This window comes from Galeopterus variegatus, unplaced genomic scaffold (assembly GCF_000696425.1).
Source record: "Galeopterus variegatus unplaced genomic scaffold, G_variegatus-3.0.2 Scaffold6975, whole genome shotgun sequence".
Classification (NCBI taxonomy): domain Eukaryota; kingdom Metazoa; phylum Chordata; class Mammalia; order Dermoptera; family Cynocephalidae; genus Galeopterus; species Galeopterus variegatus.
The window spans coordinates 47,108-59,860 of NW_007733086.1; the positions used below are offsets into that span (position 1 = coordinate 47,108).

General features: G+C 39.6%; 1 protein-coding gene across 1 annotated transcript in view; it reads right to left on the reverse strand.

Moving 5' to 3' along the window:
• Positions 1-12,697, reverse strand: part of LOC103606941 (uncharacterized protein C20orf194-like) — a 58,237-nt gene extending 45,540 nt beyond the window's left edge. The window contains exon 1 of the mRNA XM_008591506.1: positions 12,615-12,697. Within this exon, the coding sequence (XP_008589728.1) occupies positions 12,615-12,697 (83 nt within the window). The remainder of the gene's footprint in view (positions 1-12,614) is intronic.
• Positions 12,698-12,753: the final 56 nt, after the last annotated feature.

A 12,753-nucleotide genomic window follows, 5' to 3' on the forward strand; every position in this document is an offset into this window, starting at 1 on the left:
TTCTTTTTTCCTTTGTACATTTTCTTCCTTCCTTTCCGAAATTTAATTTTTGACCAGAACACAGCCTATTATTTGTCACTTAACCATGAAATGTGCCACTTACTGAATTATTTACCTTTGCACTAAAAAAAAAAAATGACAAATATAAAGAAAACCACAATCACCCATATTCCCAGCACCTGGAATTAACCACTATTAACATTCTGGCATATTGGCTTTTATCTACATGAGTGAATTTTTGAATTATGTATGTAAAATGTTAATTTATTATCCTTTTGGGAGGAAAAATAGAATATTAGATATAAAACTAAGGTCTTCATTGATCCTCATCCCCAGAGGTCACCACTATGAGTTTGTTGGATAATCCAATCAGTCTTTTTTTTTTAATAGATGCTTTCATACATACACCAAACCCAACAATAACACTGCCTTCTAGTTTCCAGGTCTACCTAAGCATGGCTGGCACAACCTGGGTAGATGGCCTGTGGTCATACATGACTTTACAAAGTTCTATCTTTAGAAGACGTATAGATTCAGCAGACCCAATAAGGCAGCTTACACCAAATCTACTGCTTTCAGACTATAATTTATTTCTGATTTACCCTGGATTCAGACTCAGAATATAGACGTAATGAATGACAAGATGAAGAAAGCAAGACCTAAACAGATGAAATTTGCCCAAGATCACAAGGCTGATAAAGATTACCACCATTAGAACCGGAGCAATCAGGTACCCTGACTTTGAACTTTTTCTTTGTGCTACACCTCACTGTTTTCCTGACAATAAAGTTAGCCATTGGTAGAATATTTTTGAATTCTAAACAATCATCTCTGCTCTTCCCATCTTCCATCTTATACGTAACAGTTAACTCACGGCTCACTGCTTTTATAACAATAGCTGTATGAACAGCCAGGTATGTTTTCTTGTTTGTTTGTATTTCTTTATTCTGATTCCTGAGAAATGGATGGAAAAAATAAAAATTTTATTTTTACCTGTTTTTCCTCCATAATTTACAGTAACTTTTTAATCTTGAATATTAAACAATTAAAACACTAATATAGTCTCCTTATATTCTGAATGCTTTGTGTTTTTAACGTTTTACAAAATGAATCTTCATACCAATCTGATTCTCATCATAGAAAACTGATATGAACGATTTAGTATGGATTTCTCAGTAATACATAGTTTGGGTGGGTTTTTTGGAGGGGGGGTGTTTGTTTTTACATACACAAAATCATAAGATACGTACCTGCTCATCAACATGTTTATTTTACTTAACATACCCTGGAGATCTTCCCAACTTAATACATATAACTGAACCTCATTTTAAAAATTGTTGTACTACATTATTTTGTTTTTATTTAACTGGCCACTACAATTGTACATTCAGGATTTTTATTATTTTTGCTTGCTACTGCAAACAATGCTTCAGTGAGCAACCTTATATATCTATCTTCGGCACAAGTACAAAAGTTTCTGCAAAGAAGAAATCTAAAAGCAGCACTGCCAGGTTAAGAGGTATCTGCACTTTAAATTTTCATAGATCTTGCCAAACTGTTTTCTTAAACCATTCACCTACAATATGGCAGAGTACCTGTTCCCCTACAACTTTCTAACCCATGTATTACCACAGTTCAACTAATGCTAATCTAATGGTGAGAATTAGAATTACCAGTTATAATTTACATTCTCCCTAATCACTAGGAAGGCTGTCAAATGTTTATTGATCATCTACATTTATTTTTCTATAAGTGCATGTTTATATTCTTTGTCCATTTTCTATTCAGTCATTTGGATTTTTCTAAATAATTTATATATTTTGTCATATTAAAAAAGTTGTGTCTTGGCCATATGTAGCAAATATTTTCTCCAATTCTCTAGACTTTGCTTACGGTATCTTTTTCATGCAGAAGTTTTAAAGTTTTATAGAATTAAATCTATCTTTACTTTAAGCTTAAGGTTTTTATGTCTTCCTTTTGTGCAGTTCCGACTTAGTATTGTAAACAAAATAATAAATGCCAATATTTTATTTTAATGATATGTGTGAGTTTTTAAAAAAAATATTTACCTCTATTCCTTTGGAACTTTTTTCACGTTTGTGAAGCAGGAATCTAATTGCATTTTGTTTCTGAAAAAAATAAATGATTGTTTCTGACCATATATTGACCCTTTTAATCCTCTAATGTGGAATGCCACTTGTAGCAATGCTAAATTGCTATATATAGCTACATCTATTTTTTGGATCTATACTTGATACAATTACCTATTCTCATAGAAACATTACTTAAAAAAATAATCAGAGCTTTGAGGTATGTTAGCATTTGGAACTTTCTAGTACATAGATTACGTTTACAGCTGCTAGGACACATCCTTCTACCTTAGTTTCAAAGATTCCATGGCTTTTACTAAACATTTTTGCTTTAAGATAAAGGATAAGACCAGCTTGTCAAGTTCCATAAAAATTTCTATTGAGAATCTGTATTATAATCATATTGAATTTGTAGTTTCCCACTCAGAAACATGATGTGTCTCTCCTTTCCTTCCTCTCCTGTTTTATAACCTTGTGTCAAGTTTTATATTTTTATTTATAGAACAGATCTTACACATTCTTATTAGTTGATTCTGAGGTATTTTATAGCTTTTGTTCCCTTTTGTTCTTTGGGGGGATTTTTTGTTCACATTTTGAATGTCATCTTGAGTTCATTACATTTTTCAAAGAACTTGCTAAATTGTGATTAGCGCTAACTGCCTGATCTACTGTTATACAGTTTTCTGGGTGGTGGATCATAGCACTTTTACCTCTTCGTTTTCAGTATTTACAGCTTTTATTCCAACTCATTAATTCATCAAGTTTTTATTAAGCGCCTACTATGTGCCAGACACTGTTCAGAGCACTGGGGATTTAGCAAGGAACAAAAAGGCAAAAATCCCTGCGACAAAAATCCCAGAACTTACATGGGCAGAGAGGAAGAGGGATAAACAAAATAAATAAGTAAAATACATTTGGCATGTGGTGATAAGTAGGACACTGTAAGTCCAAAAAGGAAGGTGGATTGCAGTTTTAAAAACAGAGATCAGGGGGGCCGGCCCGGTGGCGCACTGCTACAGTGCGCTGCTTGGGAAGTGCGGCGGCGCTCCCGCCGAGGGTTCGGATCCCACATACGGACCGGTTCCCGCTCACTGGCTGGGCGAGGTCCGGGGGCGGCGCCGAGGGTTGCAATCCCATTGCCGGTCCCGGTCCGGTGCGGGTGCAACACTGAGGGTTGCGATCCGTTGCCGGTCACGAAAAAAGACAAAAAGAAAAAAAAAAAAAAAAACAGATCAGGAAAAGCCTCACCAAGAGTACGTTTGCACAAAACATGAAAGTAGTGAAAGAACAAGCTATGCAGCAAGTGCAAAGACCCTGAAGTGGGAGTGTCCCTGAAACCTGTGCAGCTGGAGTAGAGTAAGTAAGGAAGAAGTAGTAGGAGATGAAGTTAAAAAAAAAAATGTGGGGGGTGTGGAGAAGCAGATTAGTTAAGGTCTTATTGATGATTTGCGCTTTTACTTGGAGTGCTTTGAAAAGACAGATGACGTATGAAATGACTTACTTTTTAATAAGATCACTATTTGCCATGTTGAAAACAAACTGAAGGGGGATAAAAATTGAACCTGTGAGACCAACTAAGAGTCTACACTTCAATAATACAGACAATAGATTATTTATTTTGCTTATCTAATTAGCTGGAACCTTATATTAGCTGGTTTAAATCAGGAATGAGTGTTAAATTTTAAGTAGATGTTTTTTGGGGTCATCTAGCAGTCTGTTAATTTTGTTAATAGATTTCCTAATAACAAACAATTCTTGTATTTCTGGGACAAATCCTACTTGTACATGAAGTAGTATTGTTCTACCATACTTCTAAATTCAATATACTATTGTTTTATTTAGGATTTTTGCATTTGCAGTTCTGCTTTGTGCTTTCCTAATCAAGTTCCAGGATTATGCTAGCCTAAGAGAATGAGTGGGAAAACTTTCTGAGATACATACTCCACTCAGCATGTTTGCCATCTCTATCCCTTCTGGTAACATATCCTGTGTGTCCCTTTCCACTCACGGTGTCGCATCATGGTTTACCCAGAGGTAAGCCAGGTCAACTGGAGTCCCTTCCAGGGATATCTTGTTCTGGAGCTAGAAGAGAAATGGCCTCTAGGATCATAGTGCAGAATATGGTTTAGGGCTGCAATAGCGATCTTCCCTGCCTTGGGGAAGGTGTGTTTAGAGGAGAAAATGCAGACAGGTAGTGAGAAGCAGAAATGAGAGACAGCACAGACAGAGGCAAATATTGCAAATATTTTCTCCAATCCTCTAGACTTTGTTTATGGTTCTGAGAGCAGTCTTGGTTCCAGTCCCTAAGGCCCTAGTTCCTACAGCTCATCCTACATGTTTATCTTCCCCACTATCCTTTCCAGCCAAGTCAGTCAATAATTCCCCCCCCCCTTTTTTTTTTAACTTAAATCCTTTGAGTTGGGTTTCTGTCACTTGCAACAGAAAGCATACTTTTTTTTTTTTTTTTTTGTCCTTTTTGAGACCGGCCGCACTGCGCTCAGCCAGTGAGCGTACCGGCCATCCCTATATAGGATCCGAACCCGCGGCAGGAGCGTCGCTGCACTCCCAGCGCCGCACTCTCCCGAGTGCACCACGGGCTCGGCCCGAAAGCATACTTCTTAATACGAAATCAATACCAGGAAATGTTTAGGGTTGAAACTTACTAATGTCTACATCTTACTTTGAAAAGCATTAAAAAACAGGATGGATGGATATATGACGAGGCAAATATAGCAAATATTAAGACTAGAATATAGGTATGGGTACACATGAATGTTCACTGAACAAGTCTTTCAACTTTTCTGAACTTTTGAAAATTTTCAAAACGAAATGTTGGGGGAAAATCAACAGCAGGAGTAATAAAAGCCTTATCGGCATTAACCTAGACTTCACGTACTGATAAAAGGAGCTCGCTGAAAGACTGCTACAGGTTTAAGAAACCTGGTCCTGCATTCAACAATTACTTGCCTCCCTTTGCAAAACTAAAGACTTGAAGGAAAGGCAAAAAGGCAGGACATGTGGCAAGGCAATAAATGCCATTTCTCACTGATGTTTTTGCTGGAGCAACAACCTACAATGGAAAAAGCAAAGCCAATGTTGTTGCTGTTATGGCCAATACATGGTTAACCACTGACCATAAAGTGGCTCAAACCTAAGGGACGGGGACACACAGACACACACAGACACACATGCACACACACAACTGAAGAATGCGCTGGCAGCATTTAACTATTCAATTACTTTAATTTCCTACCAGTTCACCAGAGCCATTAGTAATTCTAAGAAATATACCTTTCATTCCACACAGCTACCTCCCTATAGTAGAAACAGTTGCCTAATCCATATCCATTCTCCACTTCTTTCTTACTAATAGTACCCCAATTTTATCTGAGGCAGCAATAGGCCCAGCTCCTTTGCTTCTAGAGGTGACCAATGAGACATGAAGAAGTCATCAGATGGAAGCTTCTGTGGAAGCTCAGTGAAGGGAGCTGACTAAACTAGGAGGCATACCCCTTCCCTTTCTCCTTCTTGTCTGATAGACATGATGGCTGAGTTCCTGCAGCCATTTTGTAATGATGGCCCTATGGTGAAGATAGAAGCCACCTGCTAAAGATCACAAAATATAAACACAGAAAAGGCTTAGTTCCCTGATGACTTTATTGCAGGACTGGCCTGCCCTCCTCTAGATAAATATCTTTTGCAAGAGAAAGAGAGAATAAATCCAAAAGTTAAGTCATTATTGTCACATATCTTTTACCAGTTGGCAAAAATGTAGTTACTAACTTACAGGCCACCTTATCTTAAATGGTTAAAACTCATGCCCAATTGCAATTTGTGTTTACATATATTTCATGAATTGGTAATTGTAAGACACTCTACAAACTAAATTCAAGAACTTCAGAAAATGCTATCCACCACAAATGGAAAATGTTATCTGGAAGTCTGGTCACTATACTCCAGGATAACAACACTTTATTTTCCATTTTCTTCCTTTTCGCTGTCTTTCTCTGATCATTTCCTCACACAATCTGCTCTTTGTCAGAAGTCTTCATTCAGAAAGCATCCGCAATTACTTTTTCTCACTTCTTTGACTATTAAAAGTATGCCAAATCTAAATACTATATGGAATCCTGGACTGGATCCTGGAATAGAAAAAGAACATGTGGAAAAACTGGAGAAAATCAATGTGGAAAAACTGGGGAAATTCAAATAAAGTCTGGAGTACTTAACTCTAAGTAAACTAAAGTATTATACAATACTAATTTCTTAGTTTTGATAAATGCACCATAGATATATTTAAGATGTTGATTAACATTAGAGGAATTTGTGTACAGGGTATATATAGAAGTACTATGCACCACCTTTGCAACTCATCTACAAATCTAAAATTATTTCAAAATAAAAAGTTAAAAACAAAAAGTATGCCGAATGAGCTGCTTTTTCTTCAAATTAGGGCTTAAAATCATAGGCAACAGTTTTAAATACCCAGCTTGCAAACCTTACTTTTTCTTTTCTTTTTTTTTAAATTTCAGGACAAACTTAAGCTGTGTAACTTAAAGGGCCTTTGCATCTCATTCACTCCTCCTCTCCGAAGGACAGAACATCAGAGAAGAGGTAAGAAACATTGTCAAGATATCATGCACTATTAATGCCATAATACTAACTCAATAAGAGTCCTCAGCATAATGCTATCCCAGACACAAATGAAAAGGCACATAACTAGGCCTCTACCACTGGGCCAGGAAAAAAAGCCATAAAAACTAACAAGCATACACTTTTTGCTTCTACAGGCACCACACCAAGCCTCCCTGGCCAGCATCCAAACAAGTACATTGGAAGCTGAAATTTCACATTTTCAGATATTCAAGGGCATAGTGTATTCTGAGGTTTCTTAGAGCAGGGACCATTTGTACTTCAATTGCAGTTATTACTTCAATAGATCCATAAACCCAAAAGAGAACCAGGAGTATTGTCAATTGGCCAACAAACATCACCTGAAGAGATAACTGACCTCTGTGAGGCTTTAATTACAGTACTGTCTGTACAGCATCATTATCATGAACCACTTTCTCACCATTTAGCTTACAACTATGACTTCATTCCCTGAACACTCATGAAATTTAACATAGCCAACAAATTCACTTGTAATTATTCTCTATTCATTCAATAAATAATTAGCGCAAGCATTGTTTCATAATAGCTAACAATAGCAGTTTATATTTAGCGAGTACTGACTAGGTGCCAGATATTGATCTAAGCACTAGAAGAAGCAATGTGGGAAAAGGCAGTAAAAAAGTCCCAGCCCTTTGGTAATTTCCAGGGGAAACAAAAAGATTCTTCCTTATGCGTTCCTTGACAAGGAAACAAATCCCACCTGTACATGGTATAGAGGGGCTCTAGCACAGGAACCTTAGTCAGATTGTTTTTGCTAGAGCACATCCTCCAGTTAGCTTCTTCATAAAACATGCATAGAAGGTCAAATTTGAGACCTTACATGTGTGAAATGTCTTTACCCTTCCTTCACACCTGCCTGAGAGTTTGGCTGGATACAGAAATCTGGGTGGGAATCCATTTTCCTTCAGAAGGTACTGTTTGCTCCATTACTGTGTAGCTTCCAATCCTGCTAGAATCCTGATTCCTAATCCTACCTATGTGATTGGTAGATATACTTTTGTCTTCATAGTGCTCAAAAACTTCATGTTGCTGTGCCGTGGCATGGATATTTTAAAATTCATTGTACTGGATTCTTGGCAAGTCCTTTTAATCTGGAAACTCATGGCCCTTGGTTCTGAGAAATTTTATTTTTTGATAATTTCTTCATGCCATCAAATGATAACCACCCTCTATCCCTTCTTGCTACAGACATCTACAGATCCCTGGGTCATTCAGTCCTCCTCATTCCCTAAAGACTTTAGCTTCTGGATCATTACCTATTTTGTAATTGCTATTTCTACTTTAATTCATGATAATCTAAATATGCACCACTATCTTTACCTCTCAGTTCCTTGACTCCTCTCTTCCAATGGTGTTGTCCTCTATCCTACTTCAGCCACTCCCTCCCACAATGCCCACATCCAAGCAGCTCTACGCAGCTGTAGGAAAAGCATACAACTATGGTAACTGGGTCTCACCTTATATTTATAACCATAAATATCAAATGAGCACTTGGTGCTGCCTGGCAGTCCTAAAACTTTTCCCTATTCAACTCATTCCTCTCCACTCTCCTGGATGAATTTTACACCTCCTTTCTCCTCGAGCTTCCAAGACCTCCCCCCTCTTCATTTTCAGCTGAAGACCTTACTTCTTATTTACCCAAGAAATGTAGAAATAATTAGAAGAGAACTTCGACTTTCTCCCACCACCAAGCTAACAAGGCACCCATGTTTGATGTAGGTCCAAATAATCTGCCACCAGTGAACTGTCTGCACTGCAGCTATCTAGCTTGAGGCCAACATATCCATTTGTGTACTTGACTTTATTCCATCTTAGCTACTACTCAAGGACTTCACTCCTCCAAATGGTTCCTTCTCTCTAATCATCTATTTCCCCATCCCTGTTGCATCATTTCCATCAATTTACAAACATGTTATGTCTGCCACCTAAAAACAAAGACAACTCTCTTAATACCTCATGACATTCCAGCTATAGCCCCATTACTCTGCTCTCCCTTGTAACAATCCTTGAAAAAACATTAGTGACTATATATACTCATTGTCTTCAATTTCCCTCACATTTTCTCTTGAACCCACTACACTAAAACTGTTCTTGTCAAGGTCACTAATGACCTCCACATTATCAAAAATTTTTTTGTCGGCTGGCCAGTTCAGGGATCAAACCCTGGCCCTTGGTGTTATCAGTACCATGCTCTAACCAACTGAGCTAACCAGCCAGCCCCTACATTATCAAATCTAATAGTCTATTCTTAGTCCTCATCAGACTATCAACAGTGTTATCCGACTTTCAATGACTATCCTTGATTATTCTCCTACCTCAGAGGTAGGAAACCATTTTCCCTCAGAATTTGGAACACATTGCTACATTGTCTTTCCTGGAAACTTCTTACTCTCTTTACTCTTCATATATGATACCCCAGTGCTTGGATGTTAGTCCTCTTCTCTATCTGCATTCACTCCCTGGATCTCTATCTAGTCTCGTGGCTTTAAATAAAAAAATTGGGAGTCATCAATATAAGGATGATATATATCTCCAGTCCCAACCTCCCTCCTGAACTCCAGATTAAAACGTCCTACTGCCTATCCAGTATCTCCACTTGGATATCTATTAGGCAACTCAAAATGAACAAGGCCAAAATTGTGAACTCTACAAGGGGCCTTCAAAAAGTTCATGGAAAGATTTGTATTATCTTTTCATTCTACTCTTTTTTTCCCACAAACTTTTTCAAGTTTTTTCCACAAACCTTTTGAAGTACCCTTGTATTCTATCCACAAACATGCTTTCCTAGCATTCCCACTATCGGTAAATGGCAACTCCGTTCTTTGAACAGCTGAGGCCAAAATTGACTAGACCTTCCTTGCACTATTGTTCCTTCAGCCCTATTTCTTCCTCAGTACTTATTTCTCACCACTCAGTATTAAGATTTTTATTGTTTTTGTCTCTTTCCACTTACAAAAGAGTTCAAAGGGCAGGAGACTGCCTTATTTATATGAATCCACAGTACTTAACACAGTATATGTAGGCTTATTTGTATAAAGAGGTGGTGAAGGACTGGCCAGTTAGCTCAGTTGGTTAGAGCACTACCTTGTAACACCAAGGTCAAAAATTCAGATCCCTGTATGGGACAGCCATCCAAAAAAACCAATCAAACAAAAGGGGCTGGCCCAGTTAACTCAGCTGGTTAGAGCACGGCCTTGTAATGCCTTGTAACACCTGGGTCGGAGGGCTTGGGTACCAGCCAGCTGCCAAAATAAAAAAGAGGCAGTTAAATTCAATCTGTTAAAACGTCCCAAGCTGGAACAGACTCTACTGCAAAAAAGATTTTGAAGTAAGAAAGTGTATTTCAGCTAGATCTCCACTGGTTCCTTAATACTAGACAGGTTATACTTTGGTAATAATTCCAGTGGCGTTTCACTTCTTACTCATGCTACATGTCAAACATAGGTCACCTGGAAGCTTACTCTGGATCTCAGACTGATGGAGTAGCAACAATTTGGAGCACCAGCAGCCACCATGACAGAAGGAGTACACATCAGAAGCTTTTACCATGAAAGGCTACACATTATTCCTATGCACATTTCATTAACCAAAGGCAACTCAAAGGTGCAAGCAAGTATAATTCTACTACATACTCAAGAGACAGAAACCAAAAATATTTGATAGCACTGATAACTATCATATCCTTAAAAAGAAGCCTCTAATTCTGAGCAACAATATTTTAACTCCTGATCTCCATTTTCCATATGTAAAAATGAACTTCCTTGCTAGAAGAGAACCACATACTTACAAAGTACTATCTACGGGTATTTAGGAATGTAACTTCACCAGTTAGGCCTGCCTCTTACATCACTCAGGAGTCTGAGAGCAGCAAGGAAGCCAAATACAGGGGACAGGAAAGTGCTGAGCCCAAACCTGCTAGAAAAGTTCAATGTCAAAAGTAAGAGAAAGTCTTGAATAGGCAAGAAAAGTACATACAATTATGTAGAGGTGGAGAAAGCAGGGTAACCTTCACCAAATTTCTTTTACCAAAGGTATGAAACAGGCAGGCCCTGGGGTTCCTTGCACTACCCCTTGTCAGAAATCTAACAAGTTTTACTCAAACCATCATGTTAGCCAACATGCTTGTTTTTAACATAAAACATTACCTTTTTAAAAATAAAGAAAAATCACTCAGCTATGCTACTAGAAACAAGGAAGGCAGAGCACTTTAGAAATGGATTTTACTGTAAAGCTGATTTTTTTGGTTTTTTCTAAGTCTCAAGATTCCAGCTCAAGACGATCTGAGATAAACCCCAAGTCTATACTGAGCCTAGATTTAGCAGATGGCTGCTCCAAGTTCTAAAGTATCCTGTTCAATTTTTATACAAAGTCAAATACTTCCTAACAGTAAAACTGTCTGGCAGAAACACTGGGACAAATTGGACATAGTTACCATAAGCTGTAAAGCCCACAAGGAATTACAATAAAGAGCAGAGCAAAGTCACCTTTCAAATTAGAAGCAAATTAGGGCTCCTAAATGCAAAGCTTCATTGGTATCTAGCTCCATCTCCCCTATCTTTTATTCATTCAACAAGCATGTATTAGTTACTGGGGTGTGGGAAGGAATGCAGGAAATAAAAGTACAGGGTTCTAAGAATTAGTTCTTGCTCTCCATGAATTTGGTCTAGTTAGAACAAACAGACGAATAACCCCAAAAAACAGACTGGCAAGCAAGAAGTTAAAACATAAAGTACCATAATAAATATACAGGAAAAAAAAAACTTTCTAACATATAGGTTGCCAACCTCCTTTCAAGGGAACGATACCATTTCCTTTGCTAAGTAACTAGAATAAAGAAAAAGCAAACAAACAAACAAAAAACCCTCTCCTGGTTTAATGACAGTTTAGCAGTACCAAAGCTCATTACTCACATCCTCTTCCTCCCTCTCAAAGATCTCTGCTGCAACCTCTCCATCATTCCAACCTCCACACTGCGCTTGCAGCCCCATTCCAGCTCGACCACAGTGCCCAGACTATCAAGGTCAACTCCGAATGCACAGGGAGCAGAAATCATCAAAAAGATATCGAAAGGAGACGAGGTGTCACCCTCCCCAATGTCACCCCCCCCCCTTTACCGAGGCACCCGAGAGCTCTGTCCCTAGGCTCAGGGGCCTGGCGTCCGCCGCTTTTGGGGGTTCTGGACTTCTTTTTCCTATTTATCCATCCAGTTCATTTTTCCTCCTGCGCCCCTAGTAACCTCCGCCTCCCCCTAAGCTAAGCTTCCTATTGTGGAGTGAGGGGACGTCGCGATGCCGGCGGGGGCAGGAGGAGGTGGTGAAACGCGCAATAGGGGAGATGCTGTCCGTGTGCATACAGTGCCCGAGAGTACTCTTCTGGGAGGCTGCTGTCAAGGGCAAATGCTTTAAAGGCAGTTAGGGGAGCTTTACAGGTAAGCCGTTTCTGAGGGAACTCCATTTGGGGTTCTATGCGAGAAAGCTATTGTGCGGGGGGAGGGGTCTCTAAAGATATCCGTTTCTGGGGGAAATATTCCACGGGGAAGCCAAGTGAATTATCCATGGGGAAGCCACTGTGGGGTTCTCTACAGGGGAATCCTTCCAGGGGAATACGTTCTACAAGGGTGGGGATGTCATAATAGGAGTCTTCACAGGGAACCATTGTGTCTATAGGGGAGCCACTGTGGGGCCTCTACAGAGGGCGCCGTTCCTGGGGAAACGTTCCTCCGGAGCCGTTTGAAAAGAACCGAGCGCGAGGAAGCCATGTCGAGCCACGCCCTGCGGCTGGAGGCGTCGCCAGACCCGACGGCCCGCATCCCCCACCCGGCCGTCCCTCTGCGGCCTTAGCCCCACGTACCTGACGGAGGGTGACCCGCGACGGGAGCCGCCGGAGGACCGCGCGCGGGGTAGCCCCTGCCGGCGCTGGGGGTACACCTCCATGGCGGCAGGCGACGGAGAAGGACGGTGCAGCTGCGAGGGTCCGGGTAAGAAACATT